The following is a 23,021-nucleotide window of genomic DNA, read 5'->3' on the forward strand; positions in this document are numbered from 1 at the left end:
CCATTAAAGAATGGAAAAAGAAATGAACTAACTTTTTTTTCTGCTGAAAGAAGAGTCTAATCTTTCTTTTGGTGGGTTCCATGTTTATATAGCAATAGAACAGAATTTTCTGTGGGCCTTGCCTTGCAAAATCAGTCAAAATCCAGTAAAACGGCAGGGAGCGAGGGGCCTTGCTCCGGTGAAAATGGCTGGGAGTGAATGAGTAAAGAGTTTTTCAGATAATTATAGCATAAAGAACATGCTAACACGTTAACCAAACCACCAATGTCACTCCAAAACACCAAAATAACATGTGAAATGATATAATAATGTGTTAATAATTTCACACATAAGAGTATAGAGTATAAGTCCTACCCCCAGCCAAACTATGAAAAAATACCGCGACTTATAGTCCAAAAAATACGGTATACAAACAATGGATTATGGAATAAGAACTGTAACACATCATGTAATGTTCTCCTGTACAAGTGCAGCTGAGTGCAATAACAGGGTAATGAGAAGTATCCAGAACGAGAGAAAAACAAACAAGGCAAAATGAGAGCAAAAGCAACCAAAATCAACGTTGATGGTGTTGGGAGAACATGTTGAACTTCCAATGAACCTGTTTTTCATTTCTTGTTGTTGTCTGACTGCCTCATCTCACGCACGCATGTAAAACCGCACTCGCTTCCTCCTTTTTAAAAGACTGACCGGCTCCACTGATAGATGCCACTGATGTCAACGGTGAGATCAATACCCTTTCACACCAAACAGATCACAAGACGTGTTACTTCAGCCATCATACACTCAAGTTAAACTTCCCTCATTTTAGATAGCGTGAGGTAAGACAAAGATGAACCTCAGAGTCTTGGGAACAAGGCTGGTCTTCCCATGCTGGTGTCAGGCTGTGACAAAACAACTCACCCTTGTTGACACAGCAGCTGCATTTTGTCACGATGTTCTTACGCAACTAATGCACTTTAGCAAGGCAACTGTTGAAAATAAAGTCATCGGTAAAACAACCTTTTATTATCTTTTTCCTACGGAGCAGCCTACTCAGATGAACCATGGTTTGACAAGCAATAACTTTGCGACTTTGTGGATGTGAATAACATACATATTTTTTTTTACTTGCATTGAATAGTTGGATTTTTCATCAAGTCATTGGCTGCCATTTACACTGATGGACAAAGGAGAGGTTATAAAAAAGAAAATTGTTTTTGAACTACGCACAAAATAACTTTGGCCTATTATGACATATAACTCTGAAATTGAAAACCTCAACATCCTTCCTACTGTCCAAACTAATTGGCTGTTCAGAATTGGTGTAAAGAGGAGCAGTTTTTACATTGACCATAATGTAACTTTGGCATATTATCTAACCTTCCCATTGTTCTAAAAACCAAATATACCGTAATTTCTCGAATATAAGGCGCACCCGTGTATAATGCGCACCCCAAATTTACTTGTAAAATCTAGGAAAAATTATTGTACCCATTTATATCGCGCACCCTAATTTTAGCACCAATAAATAGAAGAACACAAGAAAACAGAGCTCTGGTACAGATACAGAAATGTCATTTTACTGACTGGTGAAACACAGCACAAGCATAGCATATTGGTAGTTCAAAACATTACCATAAACTGACAATATTTACGGTAATAATATATAACTTGCTCGTTTCATCATGATGAATAAATGTTATTTCCATGGATTGATACGGTAAAATGAAAGTGAGAATGTAAGTCGGAAATCCGAGAGAGCTCATCGCTGTCGACAAGACAGTAACAATAGGAACTATTGTTATTTGGGTTTAAGTTTCCCGAGGGACAGATATAGTTGACGGACACAGAAAGTCTGTGTCGTTACGTTTGTTATGATCCGAGTTGCGGAGCTGCAATAAACATTGACGGAAATGAGTTCAAGAAACTAAATTCTGTGCTTTATGAAGAGTGAAAAAAGCAGAATTTAACACAGACAAAATCATTCGGCCGATCAGAGTGAAGTATTACCGAAACAAAATGGTGACGTCACGTACCGTAATGGTCGGCAACAGATCGCAGCATACGTTTCTTCAACACAACGTGGCCGTGTCAATAAAAAAAAAAAAAATCGGTTTATATATATATATATATATATATATATATATAATGTATATATATTTCTGTATCCATCCATGTACCCGTTTAAATTGCGCACCATGATTTTACAAGTTGATTTTGGGGGAAAAAAGTGCGCGTTATATTTGGGAAATTACGGTATTTAATATGTTATGTAATTGGCTGCCATTGACAGTGAAAGAGGTCCATTCCATTTGGACCGGGAGGGCGTGGTAGCAATGTTCACCAACAGCCATCCGAGTTAAAAATGAACTTGATGTCTATCACTGTCACCGACTGATGATAATTAAATAATTGTAAATGTGGGTAATTAAAACAATTAAGATCAGTAGTTCAGTCTTGTCTACTCAAACCTGAATTACCTGTATCTGCAGTAGTGTCATTTGGTCTAGGAAAAATGACCTCAGCTCAGTGCTTCTCCAATAGTGGGGCGCGGCCCAAAAATACAAACCGTCCCTCTCTCCAATCCACTGTCGTTTTTGTTCCTTTTATTTTTGTTTTTTCGATCAAATCATTTGGCATATTGTCCTCATGACTTAATTTTGCTAATCAATTTGATATTTTTATTATATATTGATTTTATTAAATTTTATTTTTCAGTGTCAGATGGTGAAAAACAATGTATATTGAGTGTATACTGTAACAGTTTGTATGTGACTTTTTTTAATTTATTTTTATTTTTTTTAATTCAGGCAAATTGAAGCGCTTTCCTGTTACAAATATGTTGATCCATGTTACTTTTTTCTTTAATAGAAAAAAAGGACACAATTTTATGCAGATGTGTACTTATATTAATTTTATGGACAAATGATACTATTTACAGTGGCGGCAGAAAGTTCCGGGGGTCAAAGGCCTCGCCTCCCATTAGGCAAACCAGGCAATTGCCTAACGCCCCCAGCCAGCAGGGGCCCCCAGAGGGCAAACAGATTTAGCACAGGCAGATTTACCAGTGAAAGCCTTGTGTCTGAGTTCCCTGAAGGGGCCCCTTCACTCGCGAAACCCCCCCCCACCCCCCCCCACGTGACTCAAAGTGAGAGTGAGCGGCAATTTGGCTTTTTTTTAATTGGCATATATCCAAAATGAAGAGAAGTTATCCTTCTGGAAGTGATAAAAGAAAGAAAAAAAAGCAGAAGGGGAGAAAAGGAAGCAAGACAGCGGTGAGTGTACTATGTTACTGTAGTTCTATGTCCTAATGTAGTAGAAGTCGGGCACTTTGAGTGTCCTAAAAAGCGCTCTATGAGACCGAGGCGTTATTATACTTTTATTAAATATGCTATAGCTCCAAGTCCAACTGTCCCCCTTACTTTCACACGCTCAAAGTGCCCCATGTTGCTTGTTGCCTGGGGCCCCCGGGGACCCTTGCTACACCTCTGCCGGGGATGGTTGGGGGGTGCGAAACATTTACATCTTCTGGGTCGAGGGGTGACTTAACAGAAAATAATTGAGAAGCAATCCTTAGCTGCATATATCTGTTAGTGGAATGTGTATATCTGAATCAGATGTCATTATCTTTAACTTGACATAGTGTTTCTAAATTATCATTTTTTACTTGTCCTATTTCCATTTACAGAAATACAAGATAATATCACCTAAGGTCCTTTCAAACTATCCAGGTGAATTACCGTTTGTCATATTTCCATTTACAGAAATATAAGATAATATCACCTAAGCTCCTTTCAAACTATCCAGGTGAATTACCGTCGATGTAACGTGACGCGGGCTTTACGCGTGACATGGCTTTCAGACATGCGTAGATGTTCTGGGAATAACCCGGGTTGTATGTCTGAAAGGGGCTCCTAATCCATCCCGTGTTGGCGATTCGACGCTCTCTGTGCGGGGTGGCTGGCGTGATTTTATAACCCGGACATTACATCATTTTTTTGGGTCGGCAACAAAATAAACCACAGAGATTGACGATGGAATGGCTCTTCCTCTGCTTTAGGATCCAGTAACAACTTAATTTCGTTATGTTTCTGGTTTAATTTAGCCATTTCCATGTTGCCATGTTGGTAATTGCTATGTTTGTTTACTAGTTTTCGTCTTACTATGAAGGAAGTGGAAATGACAATCGGCCTGTCATGATATTTACGTCATCAACCTTTGCGCTGTGAGCCGGGAATTCACTGGCTGCTTTCACGCATGCCACGTCCCGGGTAAGCCCCGGACATTATACTAGGACATAGAGTGCTGCTCAAAAGTTTGTGAACCCCCTCAACATTTTGGAATTTTCTATTATTTCAACCTGATTTCCTAATCAATCAATTCAGTAGTTTTTTTTTTGTGTTTTTTTAACAGTTGTGTTGTCGAGACTAAATTAAAAAGAGTTTTCATCAACTGATGTAGGTGCAAAATTGAACTGTTTGGTCACAACCAAAACCGCCATGTCTGGCGAAAAGTCAACACTGCATACCACCAAAAGAACCTTCTCCCAACAGTGAAGCATGGAGGTGGGAATGTCAAGATCTGGGCTTGCTTTTCATCCTCAGGACCTGGACAACTCCACATAGTCCAGGGAATCATGAATTCTGAGGAATATTGTCAAATCCTAGAACATAACCTGACGCCATCTGTTTTGAAGTTAAAGCTTGGCAGAAGGTGGATCATGCAACATGATAATGATCCAAAGCATTCCAGCAATATAACCAAGGAATGGCTGAAAAAGAAGAAGATTCGTGTTCTGGACTGGCCCAGTCAAAGTCCTGACCTAAATCCCATTGAAATGCTGTGGCGGGACCTGAAGCGAGCAGTTCATGCCAGACGCCCATCAAACCTCTCTCAACTGACTGCGTTCTGCAAGGAAGAATGGGCAAAAATCCCCCAAAGTAGATGTGAGAGGCTGATTAGTCACTACAGAAACTGTTTGGTTGAGGTAATCTCTGCAAAAGGAGGCGCAATATCCTATTAACTGAAGGGGTTCACATACTTTTGCACACATGATATCTGAGTTTTTCTTAAATCAACCACTTTTGTTAAATAAAGAATGACAATATAACTATTTCTTTTGTTTCAGTCCATTATTTGGAATGTCAGTATTGTGGATTTGGGTATAACTTAACATTTAATAAGGTTATTTTAGTTTTTTTTACAAAAAATCTGACCATCGCTGTGGGGTTCACAAACTTTCGAGCAGCACTGTATATAAAGGCGACCCGTTTAAATCTTGGGAATTAACCAGAGTTCAGGTATGTGTGAAAGGGGCTTTAGTCAGTGACTTAAAATGTTGGGCCATGTGCACTTCGCCTTTTTTTTCGTAAACGAGCTGATTAAAGATATTCTGAACTGGAAATCTGGATATCTGAAACTGTAACTACAGATATCTAAAATTCAGCTTCTGAACTTCTGCGTTAACCGAATTTTAACATTGTCATGATAAACCAATACACATGAATAGAAATCTGAAATTTTTTCTAGGCAAAATAACAGTGATATCTGAAACAGCATTTGCAAATAGGAAGAATGTAGTTATGGATATCTGAAATGTTCTTTTTGTTCAGGCAAAACTGAAACGCCAATAGCCACAACCTATTTCCAATCTAGCTGTTAAAAATGTTAAAAAGGCTTTCCGTCAGTTTGCAGAATAAAGGCTACAGATGTTTAGCAACTAGAGGGCAGGGATGAGGTTTTACCATCAGAAAAGTCTTTGCTCATGAATGGATTCCTCTGACCTGGTCATTGTACTATTGCTCCTCAAGGCAGATGGCTGCCCCACCCTCAAGGATGGGGGAGGTGTGTGTGTTGTCTTGAGGATTTCGGTCTTTTGACCACAGGTGTCCGACTGAAAACACGTGGGCCAGCTCTAACCTAACTAATTTTATTTACCAACGTAAATCTTGTGTACTTCACATCTCTCTCTAAAAACAATAACTGTCCTGACTTTTGATTATGCTGTGATATTTCTTTGGGGGTTGAAAAAAATCTTCCAGAAAAAATTATTTTGTTTCACATTTTCCCATTACTGAAAGCTTGTTTTTATTAGGAATAGTATATTGACAATGAGTGTAACACTTCTGTACTCAACATATTCAAGATTCCATAAAGTGAAACGATAAAGTCTTCGTCATGCTCATTTATTACTGACACATTTGTCAGTCATTCATTCCTTTTCCATGCCGCTTATCCTCGCGAGGGTCGCAGAGGTGCTGGAGCCTATCCTAGCTAAATACGGGCAATAGGCAGGGTACGCCCTGAATTGGTTGCCAGCCAATCGCAAGGCACAATGAGACAACCAACCATTCAAGCACACACTCATACCTATGGACAATTTAGAGTGTTCAATCAGCCTACCGCACATTTTTTTGGGATGTGGGAGGAAACCGGAGTCCCCTGAGAAAACCAACACAGGCACAGGGAGAACATGCAAAAATCACACAGAAAGGCCAGAGCCCAGGATTGAACCCTTGATCTCAGAACTGTGAGGCAGATGTGCTAACCACACTGTGCCGTGCATTTTCATCTTTGCCCTTTGAAGGCAAGATTTAGCTTTGTATTACAGTAGCACCTCTACTTACGAAATTAATTGGTTCTGGAAATAGTTTTGCAACTTGAAAATTCTGTAAGTAGACACATTTTCTATGTAAATTCCCTAATCCATTCCAAGCCCCCCACAATACAGACATAAATCTTTTATAATGCTTAAAAATGCATCAAAACATGTAAAAATGCCTGTTACAATTAGATTATTGCACAATAAACATAAAATCCGAGTTGGGCATCATGTAAAAAAAAAAAACAGAGTAAAGAATAAAAGTTGATACAGTACACTCATGTAAAGCTGTCTTAGAATTAAGGGCAAATGAAGAAGATGCTGGGATAGACACATACAGTAGAGGTCCCTCTTAGCCAATTGGATGCCAGGAATGCTAAGCCAAGAGCAGAGCAGCCATAAGTATGTTACGTTCAGTAAACTCTGGGAGCTTCGAGTACCAGCCATACAGTATTTTTGCCTTTCGTATCCTGAATTTCATAAAAAGAGGCAATGTTTTCCTGTTGAGGCGTGTCTTAACCTGAAAATTCTGTATGTAGAGACATTCGTAAGTAGAGGTACCACTGTATACAGTCGGGCAAATAAGTATTTAGTCAACCACTAATTGTGCAAGTTCTCCAACTTGAAAATATTACAGAAGCTGTAATTGTAAACATGGGTAAACCATGAGAGACAGAATGTGGAAAAAACCCAGAAAAATCTTTTTTGATTTTTAAAGAATATATTAGCAAATCATGGTGGAAAATAAGTATTTGGTCAATACCAAAAGTTCATCTCAATACTTTGTTATGTACCCTTTGTTGGCAATAACGGAGGCCAAACGTTTTCTGTAACTCTTCAAAATATTTTCACACACTGTTGCTGGTATTTTGTCCCATTCCTCCATGCAGATCTCCTCTAGAGCAGTGATGTTTTGGGGCTGTCGTTGGGCAACACGGACTTTCAACTCCCTCCACAGATTTTCTATGGGGTTGAGATCTGGAGACTGGCTAGGCCACTCCAGGACCTTGAAATGCTTCTTACGAAGCCACTCCTTTGTTGCCCTGGCTGTGTGTTTGGGATCATTGTCATGCTGAAAGACCCAGCCACGTCTCATCTTCAATGCCCTTGCTGATGGAAGGAGATTTTCACTCAAAATCTCTCGATACATGGCCCCATTCATTCTTTCCTTTACACAGATTAGTCATCCTGGTCCCTTTGCAGAAAAAACAGCCTCAAAGCATGATGTTTCACCCCCCATGCTTCACAGTGGGTATGGTGTTCTTCGGATGCAATTCAGTATTCTTTCTCCTCCAAACACGAGAACCTGTGTTTCTACCAAAAAGTTCTATTTTGGTTTCATCTGACTATAACACATTCTCCCAGTCCTCTTCTGGATCAAATGCTCTCTAGCGAACCGCAGACAGGCCTGGACGTGTACTTTCTTCAGCAGGGGGACACGTCTGGCAGTGCAGGATTTGAGTCCCTGGCGGCGCATTGTGTTACTGATAGTAGCCTTTGTTACTGTGGTCCCAGCTCTCTGTAGGTCATTCACTAGGTCCCCCGGTGTGGTTCTGGGATTTTTGCTCACTGTTCTTGCTATCATTTTGACGCCACGGGGTGAGATCTTGCATGGAACCCCAGATCCAGGGAGATTATCAGTGGTCTTGTAAGTCTTTCATTTTCTAATAATTGCTCCCACAGTTGATTTCTTTACACCAAGCGTTTTACATATTGCAGATTCAGTCTTCCCAGCCTGGTGCAGGTCTACAATTTTGTTTCTGGTATCCTTTGACAGCTCTTTGGTCTTGGCCATAGTGGAGTTTGGAGTGTGACTGACTGACTGAGTTGTGGACAGGTGTCTTTTATACCGATAATATGTTAAAAGAAGTGCCATTAATACAGGTAACGAGTGGATCCTCGTTAGACCTCGTTAGAAGAATTTAGACCTCTTTGACAGCCAGAAATCTTGCTTGTTTGTAGGTGACCAAATACTTAATTTCCACTCTAATTTGGAAATAAATTCTTTAAAAATCAAACAATGTGATTTTCTGGGTTTTTTTTTCTTCACATTCTGTTTCTCATGGTTGAGGTTCACCCATGTTGACAATTACAGGCCTCTCTAATCTTTTCAAGCAGGAGAACTTGCACAATTGGTGCTTGACTAAATACTTATTTGCCCCACTGTATCTAATTTTACCTCATGTCTTGGACAGTCCACTTATTTTTATTAGGTGGCTCTCTCTCACCATCTGTGTGGATCGTTTGTCTTAAAGTTGCTTGTGATTGGCCTGTGACCTATCAGGTATGACTTGCACTTCGCCCAAAGTCAGCGGGAATGAGCCCCATTTTACCCATGACGTTTAATGAGGACAATCAGAAAAGAAAAAGGATGGATAGATGAAGATTTTCCAGCTTGTACTCTGCTTCTTGCCTCAAGTCAGCTGAGACCGGCTGCAGCTGTGGATAAGAGCTATGGAAAATTGATGGCCAGACAAAGAATTTGACATATTTCATGAAACGGATTTAATAAATATTTGATACACTACATATTCATATTAAAGTGTGGGAGAGTCTTTCCCGCAGACATTCATATATTTGAAATAAGGTCATTTATTTTTGATTGCGATAGAACAAATGTGTGTAGGCAGGCCGGCTTGATCAGTAAAAACATTCACGTGCAGACCTATTTCATTTGTTAATGCCCTACAAGCACGTAGGCTTTGTTACAAGCAACAATATATTGCTGAAATCCCATCTGGCATCATAGAAGGGCCACGGTGTTTATCCTCACCCCTCCCCTCTACTCTCCCTGTATGCTCTGCGCACCATTAGCTGCCCACTAGGCAGGAAAAGACCAACATGCTGTTCTGCCGCCAATCATTCATGATGCCTTTCTTGACTCAACACACCCCAGATTTGATTCAAGACAAGAACTCTTTTATCAACAATGGGGGCTTTACATTTTTTTGGGACTGTTCTCTCTGGCTCTGGTCATTTGAAAACTAAAAACAAAACAAACAACAAAAAAATGGTGTTAGTCTTGATCAATTGATGATTATTTGGCAGCCATTGGCAGCAGTAGACATTTGAAGTGGGAGGTTGACAGCGAAAGAACATTTGTTTATTTAAAAATAATTTTTTTCTAGTATTTTGGTTGCCTTATTTCAAAATTTTTAACTATCACTGCCATTGACAATCCTTCTGTAGTTCATAGACTTCATATATATTGACGTGACACATACCCCATTCACTGCGTCACGCCTTCCCGAAGGGGGCCGTCCCACATTCCGCTTAGTTTATTAGCAGTCGGTCACGTGCAGCGATCTAACGCCGGATTGAGGTTGAACAAGTATGAAAGCTGTACTGCATACAAACAGAAGAATTGTCTCAGGAGTGATTTGTTCGACGAATCAATGTAATGATTATATTTTTCGTACGATGCATGCCTTTTGAAAAAAATTACTGGGAGAAATTAGCCGCTACAGCATTGGCATTATACTTCGCAATATTTACGTAAAATAACTGCTATCTGCCCATTTTTTTGCTTTTAACCAAGAATCGAGACTATGTTACGTCCATATCTATAAAGAATTTGGGGATTTAAGCATTTATTCACAGGAATTTTCAACGCAAAAAGCTCTTTGTTGTACTAAGGGGTCCGCCACAGTGACTTAAAAACTAGCAGCACATTCGACATACTGTATTTACATAGAATAAATGCTCACTGCCCCTTTTTTTGCTTTTAACTAAGAATCGAGACAGTTTGACGTTCATATCCGTAAAGAATTGAGGGATTTAAGCATTTATTAACAATAATTTTGAACAGAAAAAGCTCTGTTTACATATGGCGGCCGCTAATTTGCTTACTGACTATCATCATAGTTTGCAATATTTATGAAAAATAAATGCTAACTGCACGTTTTTTTTGCTTTTAACCAAGAATCTAGACTGTTTTACGTCCACATCTATAAAGAATACAGGGATTTAAGCATTTATTCACAAGACAAAATTTTCAACGGAAAAAGCTGTTTAATTATGGCAGCCGCTAATTTGATACTGACTAGCATCATAGTTTGTAATATTTATGTAAAGTAAATGCTAACTGGACTTTTTTTTTTTGCTTTTAACCAAGAATCGAGACTGTTTTACGTCCGTATCTATAAAGAATTCAGGGATTTAAGCAGTTAATCACAAGAATTTTCAACGGAAAAAGCTCTGTCTGTGAGATGGCGGCCGCTAATTTGCCTACTGACTAGCATCGTAGTTTTGCAATATTTACGTAAAATAAATGCTAACTGCATTTTTTTTTCTTTCTGCTTTTAAACAAGAATCGAGACTGTTTTACGTCATCTCTATAAAGAATACAGGGACATAAGCATTTATTCACAAGAATTTTCAATGAAAAAAGCTCTTTGTCTGTGATTCCACTCGGTCACCTTTGACGGCTACGCCAACAATGCAGACCCCCTATTAAATGGCTCCACGCCCCGTGACCTGTCAATATATTATGAAGTCTATGGTGAATTTAAACGAGTGTATCACTTGTAGACATCCAATCTATTTTAACTGGGAGAATGGCAACCCTCCCGGTCCAAATAGATTGGACATATACTGCTGTCAGTGGCAGCCTTTGAGTTAGCATCTAATATATGAGTCCCTTGCAACACTACTGAGTGGCGCTCTCAAAAGGGAAAAGGACCCATTTTATTCCTGAAGCGTGGGTGAAAGGCAAGTGTCCAAGGGGTTTAAACAAATCTAATCTCCATCTGGTTAACTCCAATTCAGCCTAACGATCTCATACAATAGAACTGATAAATTGAGTTGTCCTACTGGCACTCATTGTTCTACGTTTCCCTTTAAATACAATATAATTAGGCCATTTCAAAGAGTTGGGGGTTAATGGCAATGCATTTTGGGACATTAGTGTTAACAGGGGCACCTAATCCAGAGTTAGGACACAGTGTTTTTAGTAAGACGCCTGCAAATAAACAAACAAAAGTGAGCGCAGAGGCGAAGAGTGAAAGGAGAGCCATGTGACCTCTTCCCAGACGCTGTGTTTGTTCAGGGGATTCCAAGTCATTAAAGTCCTAACAAGCCCGCAGTCATGAAAGGCCTGATAGTAAGTAGTTAAAGTGTCCCACAACTAATGGCTGAATAGGAGCGACATTTGTACAATGACTTTGTTTGGCCCTCTGTCTTCAACACAATCAGTGCAAAAAAGCCATTCCCTGGGTTTAGAGACGGAGCGATTGGATGATTAGGATTCGCTGCACGAGCCCAGTGAGTGCAGTTATTTCTTAGTCATTTCAAAGTGATCCACAATTCCTCACGGTAGTCACATTTCCAAAAATACAAAGCAATTTAGAGAAGTAATATGAGCAACGTTCTCTAGCTGCAATGCCATTTAAATTATTAAGGTATCCCGTGGATGCTATCACCTACTATTAGAGAAATGATGCAGAAAAAAGGCAATGGAATCAGATACTAAAACAACATGAAATATGTTGGCAGGGCTTTCTTCCAGTTTTCCTTTTTCCGGCACACAGGGCCCTGTCAATATAACCGTTAAAGCGGTTGAATTTACCACCTGGTAAATTTAGTTATAAGCTTCCCTCCACGAGCTTCCTGGTTTCACAATGTGGCAACACGAATAAGCGTGACCCCTGTCAGTGTATTACGGCTCTTATTGGTTAACTAAGATGGATCAGGTTGAGGTTTTTCGTTGTTCGGGACACACAGAGCAGGTGCGCAATACCGTCAGCTCAGATTTGCTTGCTTTCACACATGTATTTTCGACAGCAGCATCTATAAATAGAGCGCAAACAACCGTGAAGACCTGAAGCTGAATTCTCTGGGTGGTATTTTATTGCCGAACATCATGTTGTAAAAGTGAGTCCTGTCTGGGCAGTTAATGACCACACTGCACCAAAGGAGCCTGTACACAAATACCCTAAGAGACCGTAGTTCTTTTTTTTCTTTCTTTCTTTCTTTTTCTAAAGGACTGTTTTTGTAATTAAAAAAAAAATCTCAGGCAGGCATCACATTTTGGTTCGTCTTGGCCACAAAATTAATTTTTGGTATAAAATTGTGGCCTACATGACTCAAAATGTGACGTCCAAAGATCATGGTCTCCGCGGATCCTTAAAAAGTTAAAAGGTCTTATTTACGATATGTGTTTTTTAAGGTCTTAATAAGCATTATATTCCGCTCTTTTTTGAGGTATGGCATTAAATTTCACATGGTAGGTATTAAATTTCATCCGGGTAGCCTATCATATGTCTGGATTTTTCTTTGCTCTAACGTTATTTAGCCAGCCTCAACATCAAGATTCTGCAAAAATACAGAGGCTCCGTCAGCCGTGTCTAATAGCAAAGGAATCATGCTCCGGGGGCAGTGTGTCCTTTTAGCCATGTAGTAGAACCAGAGTAGAGAACAGATGAAGTAGTTGGAACAGGCATACGTGCATTTCTTTACATTTCTTTTACTGTCTATGCATACTTGGACACGAACCGGGATGGGGATGTGCAAGCCGAAATACAAGTGGTTGTTAAAAACGTCGGAATATGAAACGCGATGCAAACTATAAGACATCAAGTTGGGAACAATGGGCTGTAAAGCCCTTGACACTCACATGAAAGGAGAAAAGAATACACGCTATGCTGCTAGTCGGGCAACAACAGTCCCCATGCAAATGTTCACACCAACAAGTGCTAACGCAAGTACAAGGCCTTTGGTTTTGAGCCCAGGTCCCAGCACAAGTGTTTTCGCTTCATTCGCCCCAACTGCTACCCTAAAGCATAGACTTCATAATTGCATTGACGGGTCACATCCATCAGCCACTGCACAACGCCATCAAGTAGAGGGCCTTCCTACAGTCCGCTTAAATTATTTGTAGTCGGTTGCAGTTGGTCAACACATGCAGGGATCCAACGCCGGATTCAGGTTGAAAAAGTACGAAACCGTATACAATCAGGAAGGATTGTCTCAGGAGTGATTTGTTCGAGGATTCAAGGTGATTATTATATTTTTCGTATCATGCATGCGTTTTGAAACGTGAAAAAAATCAATGGGAGAAATTAGCCGCTACAGCATTGGCATTATACTTCGCAATATTTACATAAAATAAATGCTACCTGCATTTTTTTTTTTTATTTTTTTTTTTAATGCTTTTAACCAAGGATCGAGACTACTTTACATCCATATTTATAAAGAATTCAGGGATTTAAGCATTTTTCACAAGAATTTTCAACAGAAAAAGCTCTGTTTACATATGGCGGCCGGTAATTTCCTTACTGACGAGCCTCATAGTTCGCAATATTTATGTAAATTAATGCTACCTGCACGTTTTTTTTTTTTGCTTTTAACCAAGAACCAAGACTGTTTTACGTCCATATGTCTAAAGAATTCAGGGATTTAAGCATTAGTCACAAGAATTTTCAACGGAAAAAGCTCTTTGTCTGTGTTTCCACTCGGTCAGCTTTGACGGAGATAGGCCCCTTATGAATCGGCCCCGCACCCCACGTCCAGTCAATACATTATGAAGTCTATGGCTAAAGGCAGAAATACTGTGGGTGCTGCAAACGACTAGCCGACACCACTCATACACCTCAAACGAAGATGTGGGCACTGTCTTCCGGGCAGTGTTCCCGGATTCTGTGTATTCCAAATCGTTTACTTGTGGGAAAGACAAAACATCGTATTTAGCACGATTTGGTCTGGCCCAAAAAAATATTTGACTTGAACCTAGAGTGTGTTTTTTTATTTTATTTTTTTAAAATACAGTATATATTTGTTCCGTAGTAGTGGTCTTATTTTTTATACTCAGAGGTCTTAAAATGATCTTAAAAAGCATTATATTTGCTTGTCAGAAATGTGCAGGGACAAGGTCAGATACAAATTGGGGAGCAATAAATACAAGCGTTATTCCTAGTACACTATTAACTCATTTCCTGCCATTGACAATGATAGACTTCCAATTCATTTAAACTGTGAGGACAGACAGTGAATGCTTATTTTTCAGTGCCATTGACGCCAATAGTATCATTTCGTAATGTAATAAGACATTAGAGTTGCGGGAAAAACGTCACTAATGGTCTGGTGCAAGGTACTCAAATAAATGAGTGCCCCATAAAGGGTTAAAGCCATAAAACAAAATGCAGACAATGCTCATCACTTTGCCTTGTTTTGATTGAAGCTTTTATTGATTTCAGCATTAGCATCTTTGCAAGCGTTCACCTTCAGTAGAGACATCTCTCTCTGATTGCCAGTGTTATTTTTCATTTATTTTTTTGATCTACATGTCTACTTTAATGACTTATTGATGCTGTCGGCTGCATTTCATCTGAGAGTTATTTTTCTTTTTTTCACCCCGCTCATTGGATTGTCCAGCCATTCCCATGTCTCGGGTTTCGCTCTGGACTTTCTCCTTTTTGATCATGTCTCGGTCTTTCCCAGTCTCCTTTAACTCGAGTTGAGCCGCATACCGCCTCTCTACAACGGGACCTCTTTGAATTCTCGATGAGGATAGATGTGTTGAAAAGAAAGAGACTCGAGGAGGGTTGACAAGTTTGTGTTACCGGAGAGAGATTTACATGGGGTCGTAAAAACTCGGGTGAAAGGAGAGGTGGTATAGCCCACATTAAAAGGTCAGCGTGCTGAGCTGGAGAGGTAAACTGACCCTGAATGGCCCACACACAACACGCCCTGCCCTCCGGTCGCTGACTTTTTGACTCTTCGGACAAAACATCCTCACCTCAAAACCTCCTCTTACTCATTCAACTATAGTTTCCTTTAGGAGAGGCCTACTTGCTTTAGTCTACGTTGTGTTATCATTATCCCCGGTCTATAAATCACCTAGAAAAATGGCTGTAGCTCCACCAATCTAGCTCAGCTTGTGCCTGGGAGCGACATTAAGGCTGAGCAGTCCTATGACATGGTGTCCTGTCCCATGTGGGGCAGTGTGGATAGATCTCAGGGTATACGCAGGCTGCCAACAGAAACAAAAGAAACCTTGTCACGTTGCGAGTGAGCGCCCACAGGCTCAAAAAAAGCAGTTCTACTCTGGAGATGTTTATGAGAAGCCTTGGGACGGAAATCCATCATTGCGGAGGGAGTAATTTATGTCCAACATGAGATTATGGCTGACATCTCACATCCTGTGAAGACACTTTCTTTGCTTTCAGACTCAAGATTTTGTCAGTCGTTGCACAGCCCATTGTTCATTTAGGCAGCTGGCAGGCCGCTTGCTATTTTGGCTCTCGAAATATCAAGTTGCTATGTGACCCGACTTCAATATAAGGCGGTAGTGCAGTTCACGTGTGACACAGTCTGGTGAGCAATCTACTTCCTCAAATGAGTGGAACAAATTGTACTAATATGCATAACACTTGTTGTTTTTAATGGAGTGGTCTAGTAAATGCTATGGGATGGTGATTATTTTATGTGACATAATCCTGTACAAAAAACAATAAATATGATGCTTTGGCATAACCTTTTCGTTCTTAACTCATCCATGTTGTAATTTAGGGAAATGTAATGTAATGTAATGTAACATAATAAGAAATTTGAGTTTCAATTACATCGTTCAATCGCTGCTAGCCCTTACCTGTCAAAATGGATTGGACATCTATCGCTGTCAATTTCAGCAACTAAGTAAATTCATTCAACATTAAAGCTATTACAAACGGAATGTTTTTCATCAGTTTACTTGGTTTGAGTTATTTTAAGTTATACAGGTAGTCCCCGGGTTACGAGGGACCTGACTTACGCAATTTCGACTTCATGACGCCTGTGTTTCGTTTTTTTTTTTTTTTATGTTTACTTTTATTTTGTGATGCATGTTTTTATTTTGGCGCAGGAAGCGTAGAACAGGAAGAGAGCACATGTACAGAGGCACCCGCCCACCCCACACACGCACACATAAAATAAGCCGAGTGACAGAGGTGACAGCCTGCGTGTACATTTGTCACTTGTGAAGCATCCAGAGGCGACGGCTGTATATGACCACTTTTGTACTGTTTGTTGTGCGTTTCCAATTGTGGTCGAATACTTGGGGCGAGTTAATGTGATTGTTTTTGATACGGACGATGTACGGACGCTAACTGATACATGCTAATCCTTTGTTATTGCTGTATCAGCAGCTACTTGTAAACACAAATTTGAATTGGTGTTATTGAAGATGAGACAGATTTAATTTCATTTTATTTCTAGTTTCATTCTGCAAGTGTTGATGTCATGAGCAGCTGAATAAAATCAGCAAACCACACGGACGTCTGACATCGTCATTTCGGAACTTAGCTCACTGTCTAGCTAGGACTTACCGTCGATGTCTTGGCGAGGACAGTACAATGACATATAATACATGTTTTTGAATATTTAGAAGGTGTTTTGAGGTATTTATAGGAATAATTTCGACTTACTAGGATATCAGGCTTACATCGCCAGCGCAGGAACAGAACTGGTTCGTAAACCTACTGTGTGGTCAATGTAAAAACAGTTCATTTCCAGAGCAACTCTGGATTGTCTATTACTTTCAATGGCAGACAAAGAGCTAATCAGTCTTTTTTCACAGTAAATCCTGCAATGGCAAAACATCAAAATGTTCTGACAAGTACATGTCACACAGGCAGCCTGACCCTCAGCCCAAATCTTCAGCGTTAGCAAAGGCCTGTTTAGAGGTCTCCATAAGATTATCTATTTAACCTGTGGTGTCGGTGGTGCGAATAGACATTTTACTTCCCTGACCTGCTGATAAAATGATCCTGAATTTTCAGTATTTACAAAAACAGCCATCATTGTCATGGTCAACAGTTTTAAAGATACCAATTGTCGCTAATTTTGAAGCCTGCACTTTCGCTGGGCAAAGAAGAGGAATTTGTTTTCTTATGTGGTTTTCTATTTCATTCAGTCAGTCACCGCAACAAAAATGAGGAAAAAAAAGAATTTGCAACCACAAAGTGGCTACAAAACAAGTTAACAGGTAGTTAATAGTTGCAGCCTGTCCATGTGTGGGGCAAATTTTATTGGACTATATTACACAAAATGAGCTTGAAGAACAGACTTGAGGCATATTTGGGCTATGCCACATCTTCATAACCTGCTAATTTGTTGAAAGTCACGATGTGCGTTAGCAGGATTCATATAGGCTACTTTGTACATGGCAGTTGTCCCAAGTCTCTCGAAATTTCCAGGAAGCTCCCTGATATTGATAGTTGCTTCCTGATACCCCTGAGTTTGATAAAATATCTGGGATTTTGTGATTATGCGAGGGAGAATTCCCCCAATAAAATAATTTATTTGAGTCTGCTTTATTGAGAACGTGCAGTTTATGTTTACTCAGCAAAATTGGCCAATAAGCTCTCAATGTGGGCGGGCTCTCTCGACACCCAAGTTATAACGAGTGTTGCCAACTTGGCGACTTTCTCACTAAATCTGGTGACTTTCCAAAGCCTCTTAGTGGTAATTTATTTTTGCCAAAAACGACTACAACAAATTTTGCGACTTTTTCTGGTGTTTTTTTAAACTCACTTTTTGCTTCTCCCCTGACATTATTCCTCTCTCCAACAACGCTCATTTACAAATACATGCAAATGGCCAATTCAGAAAATTAGGTGATGACGTCATCTAGCAACTTCTAGCAACTTTAAGGACAGCCAATAGCTACCCGGTGCTTTCCTTACCGGGGAGTTGGCAACACTGGTTATCTATCAATCAGGACAGCCCACGAGATGACAGAGGATGAATACTCCAGTAGGAAACTAAAATACATAACTCACTTTACAGCGGAATATACTGTACTAAAGTATATCCCTGTCTAGTTAAGCCTTAACTAGGCTTAACTAGACTAGTTAAGCCTAGTCAGTAGAACAGTTGTTCTTTAACTGTTAAGGTGAAGAATGATGACATTGTGGTGGGGTCAACTGTGTGTAACGGTGCACTTCAGTATTGGCCACCACAGACATAATGACTGTAAAAGACATGTTAATGTAGGCAAGGTTTAACACGCCATCACCTGCATTTTATATGTGTAGGTAATGACTGTCATAAAGTTACACAAAATTTGTTAAACTAAAATTGGACCTTTAGTTAATTAATAAATGTATTTCAGTGATCCCTCGCTACTTCGTGCTTCAAATTTCGCACTCTTTAGTCCATAGCGGATTTTTTTTTTATTAAAAAAAAAACAAAAAAAAAACAGGTGAGCTGTACCGAGCGGATCACGTAGTCTTACTCTCTCTGCCTCCTATCCCTGCTCTTTGTTGTTCAGGTAATGCGCTGGAGTTGCTTATTAAAGTGAACGATGATTGATAGACATCTTCTGTTTGATCTTGCTACAGATCCCTGGAACCCTCAGCATCAAAACGCTGCATACGTCAATCATTATTTAACTTGTTAAACAGTTGTTGTGGCAAATCATTGTGTGTAAGTAAGCAGATGGAGCAGATTTGAGTGGAGTCACTGAATGAATCATTTAATAAAGACAGGCATTTTTATACTTTTATAGACCCCACTCACCAACGTCACACAATGACGTGTCGCTGTATCCGGCCACCATATTGTCCGTCATTGTTTATCCGTATTCTCAATCGTTTCAATTTGTCGTGCAATTTATAGTGCAATTCATGGAAGACCCAGTGCTTTCAGACGCTGTAAACTCATTGGATGCGTTGCATAAAAGGCGTTATGTGGAAAAGCTTCAGTCTATCCATTCGCCAGATCCTTATTTGATGCCTAAATCGATATTTTTCGACCCACTGTCTTCGCCGTCTCTGCCTGAAATCTGCTACCGTGTTATCTACAACTATCTTGTCCAAAGAAACTCAGCCTATTCTCATGAAACTTTGAAAAACTTTAAGAGCAGCACTCTAAGCAACATTGCCCCGTGTGACCCTTTACTTTCAATTTTCTAAAATGGCGACAATCAATTAAAAAAAAAGTTGACCGTGATGGCTGACGCTTCAAGGATAGGTGGATATTGGACTATTTCTTCAATACAATACGCAACAACTGTGTCTGCCTCATTTGCAAAGAGACAGTCGCTGTTTTCAAAGAGTTCGATGTGACGCGATATTACCAAACAAGACACGCTGACATGTACAACATTACAAGGAAGATACGCAGCGAGAAATTATAGCAACTTGAAGCTAGTTTAATTTCACAGCAGCAGTATTTCGCAAGAGCCCGAGTGTCGAAAGAGAACGCCACAAAGGCGAGATTGTTGAAATTATGAATAAAAAAATAATAATAAAGCAAATGTGACACACAGAAGGGCTTGCTAAAAATTGTTTAAATATATTGTTCTACGTAAATCAGCCAAGGTAGCCCCCCACATTTTTACCACACCAAATCTGGCCCCCTTTGCAAAAAGTTTGGACACCCCTGTTTAACTGATGATCCGCAGACGAGGCCAGCGTCTTTCACTTGGTACCAGTTAAATATTATTCAAAAAATAATGATGGGGGAAGAAATAACCATCATGACTTTGAAACTGTATGTTGTTGGCGATTAGCCTTGCAATGATCTTAATTGTGGTTGTCAGCCCAAAACCCTCTAAATATATATTAAATGCATCTTACCAGGTATAAAATGACTACTACATAGTCTGTGGTGATCGTTTGGTGCCCAGTTTTCTCATCGAATTGCAGCAGTCCATCTCGCTCTCCTCTCTGGGTCTCTCGGAATACGGTAGAACTTCAAGTCTCTCCGTCTATCTTCTCTGTTACTGCAACCAACCGCCACACGTGCCTTCACCATTTTGATTATTAATGTTAACGAGCAGAAAAACACGCCATAATAGGAGGAATTTACGTGGCGGTAATGCGTAAACACGACGAGCTGACGGACAATATGGCGCGGAAGCGTGGTTGTGACGTCATGTGAGTGGGGTCTATTCTTGTTCAAAATTAATACGGTGGGACAGTTACATGTTTGAAACTTAAAACCATTTATTAAGATATACATATACACACATGCACATGGGATAAATATACATTTTTTAAAATTATACTTTGGGGGGAAAAAAGTGAAAAAACATGTCTTATATGTATCTTTTTTCAATGCTAAACCTGAATAAATACATTGAACACGATTTTTTTTGGGGGGGGTGGGGGGGACGCTACTTCGCGGTTTTTCACTTATCGCGGCGGGTTCTGGTCCCTATTTACCGCGAAAAATGAAGGATCACTGTAAATATTAGATTTTTATTATTAACTGATTAATAATAAAAATAGTGGATGGTGTACGGGCCCTGAGCTGGTCAATTGAGAGCACTGTAGATAATGTGCAAAACATGGAAATACTGTATAAAGAAAAGTATAGTTGATCTGGTTTGAAAAACACCGTATTTAAATCCTGTAAACATATCGGCATGACTTTGTAGCTTGGTCCTCGAAAAACATAATTATTGTTGAGAATATTACGATCACTATTCAAATCTTAAATCGCTTCAAAAGTAATTGCAGACATGTGGCCAATCATTGCAACTTGTTGCTCAAACCCTACACACGAGGCAACATTTCAGTTCTGTTCACAGATCTAGAAAACGGAGTAAATACAGTCAAAATGAAAGGATCCGCCATTCATAATCATAATGGCATTTACCGTCTCTTTATTATTTTTCCTGATTTGGGAAGTAGCCAATTAAAATATAGCATTACACCATTTTTATTTTCTTCTAATAAGCAATTTAATCATAGTAAGGTTCGCTACTCTACTGAGTGACATTGTTATTAAAACCAGAAATCATAGAATTGCTAAGACAACAGATGGTGACTAAGACCTGCAGGGTTCTGAAAATAGATAGGATTCATTAGAAAGACTACTAATGAGGCTCTGCAGGGGAGAAAATTCATCTGGATGGGCCGCCATCTAGTGGGAGCAGCCGTGCCATTACATAATCTTTCCCCCACAGGGCATTCTATATGCATTGAGTCCTTCTTCAAGCCACAGCTTCAAAGGCAACTCCTTGAAAGATGAATTCCTACCACCCTTTATCAAAAAATACCATATATATAACGTCAGTTGCAAGTGTGTAGTTGTTGTATTAGATCACATCTAGCACCAGTTGAGTATTTGACTCATTATACTGTTGCTGCCTGTAAGTCCATTCATACTTAAGAGGGTCATAATTAGAGTCAGTGAAAATGTTTGCTTTTGAAGAATTATTACCTTGGCGTCCATTGGTCATCTTATCACCACTTGTGGACTTATTTATTTGTAGTAGACTGGTCTGCTGGGTGACAGAAATGATAGTCCTGCCAAGCGTTTGTTGGCGTCAGTGATTGCAATGAAGATGCACCTTGGATCAGTTGCTTTTCGGCACATACACAAAGCACAACACACACATTTGACTAGTGAGTGGCAGACTGAGAGGAGTCCAAGTTAAGAAAAAAAATCCATCATAATAAAGAATAAATACAATTGGGTATAGACAGTAATTCGACATAATGATTTCTCACCTGGAGGTAATATTGTGTGAGAAAGCTCTCTATTTTATACATTGATTCTATGTGATGTATTTTTGCCAAACCTTGTGGCCAGACTTCCTTCAGTTTCAGGGGTCAACAATATAAATGGCCCAGTGGCCTGGATGTACTTCTAAATCCATCAGGGCCACCAGAATGTTCCAACCACTGGCCAGGTGAGGCCAGTAAAAATAATGCACTCGTTTAAAAAACAACAGATATAACAACAAATATTTTTCACCTTGGCACTTACATGCTCATACATTTCTCCGGGGAGAGTTGGGACGGGGCTTTACAGTCCCGGCCCGGCTCCCCCCTGTTTTTAATGCACCACACACCAAGGTTGTGGGATGGTTGGGACCTGTTGGGGGTGGGGGTACCTCACGGCTGCCTCCTCACCACAGGCCCCGCCATCTCTGCACCTTTTTTAAATGCACCACACATCATACTCCACAGGAGAGCTCTGGCAAAGGGCGGTGGGACGGGCGGCTGGGCAGAAGCTCCATGCTGCGGTCCCACTGCCCCAAGCCAAGCTCTCCTATTTTAATGCATACATTGCACTACCCTCCCCTCACACCCCCATCACGGTGCTGGGTGATGGCTGCCAGTCGGGAACCTGGCAGCCACAGTAATAGGGTGGTAGGTGGGTCCCACACTTTTTTATATGGCGTGGCTCCTGGGGTGTGGCCTCCCCTCTGCCTCGGCTGCCGGCCGCGGGAGTAGGTTGGGGGGTCGGGTCTCCGATCTTGCATCGCCCGTGGCAGTTCCTGGGCGTTCTCCTGCCTCCGCCTTCCCCTCTCTTCTCTGGCTGGGCATCCGCCCTGCGCTCCGTCGCGGGTCGCTGACTGGGCGCCGGTGTATCGGCGGGGTGTCGCCTGCACCGGCAGGGGACCCTGCCTTGCCTGGGGCTTGGTGGGCCGCTGGGGGTCCCGTGGCGTGCCGTGCCGGTTGGGGGGCTGCGGCTGTGGCTCGTGGCCCGGGTGGGCGGGCGGGGG

At 40.5% G+C, this 23,021-nt stretch overlaps 1 protein-coding gene across 2 annotated transcripts in view; it reads right to left on the reverse strand.

Moving 5' to 3' along the window:
* cxcr4b (chemokine (C-X-C motif), receptor 4b) overlaps positions 1–22,192 on the reverse strand; it is an 85,439-nt gene extending 63,247 nt beyond the window's left edge. The window contains exons 1-2 of one of the 2 annotated variants that reach the window (XM_057851854.1): positions 22,021–22,192; positions 21,731–21,873 (exon numbers count right to left, since the gene is read on the reverse strand). Coding sequence is in view for 1 of the 2 variants with exons in the window: in XM_057851851.1 (XP_057707834.1) it covers positions 21,731–21,742 (12 nt within the window). In the remaining variant the exon portion in view is untranslated. The remainder of the gene's footprint in view (positions 1–21,730; positions 21,874–22,020) is intronic. The other variant, XM_057851851.1, reaches the window with a different exon arrangement.
* Between the last annotated feature and the right edge of the window lie 829 nt (positions 22,193–23,021).

The sequence above is a fragment of the Corythoichthys intestinalis genome, chromosome 12 (genome assembly GCF_030265065.1).
Source record: "Corythoichthys intestinalis isolate RoL2023-P3 chromosome 12, ASM3026506v1, whole genome shotgun sequence".
Lineage (NCBI taxonomy): Eukaryota > Metazoa > Chordata > Actinopteri > Syngnathiformes > Syngnathidae > Corythoichthys > Corythoichthys intestinalis.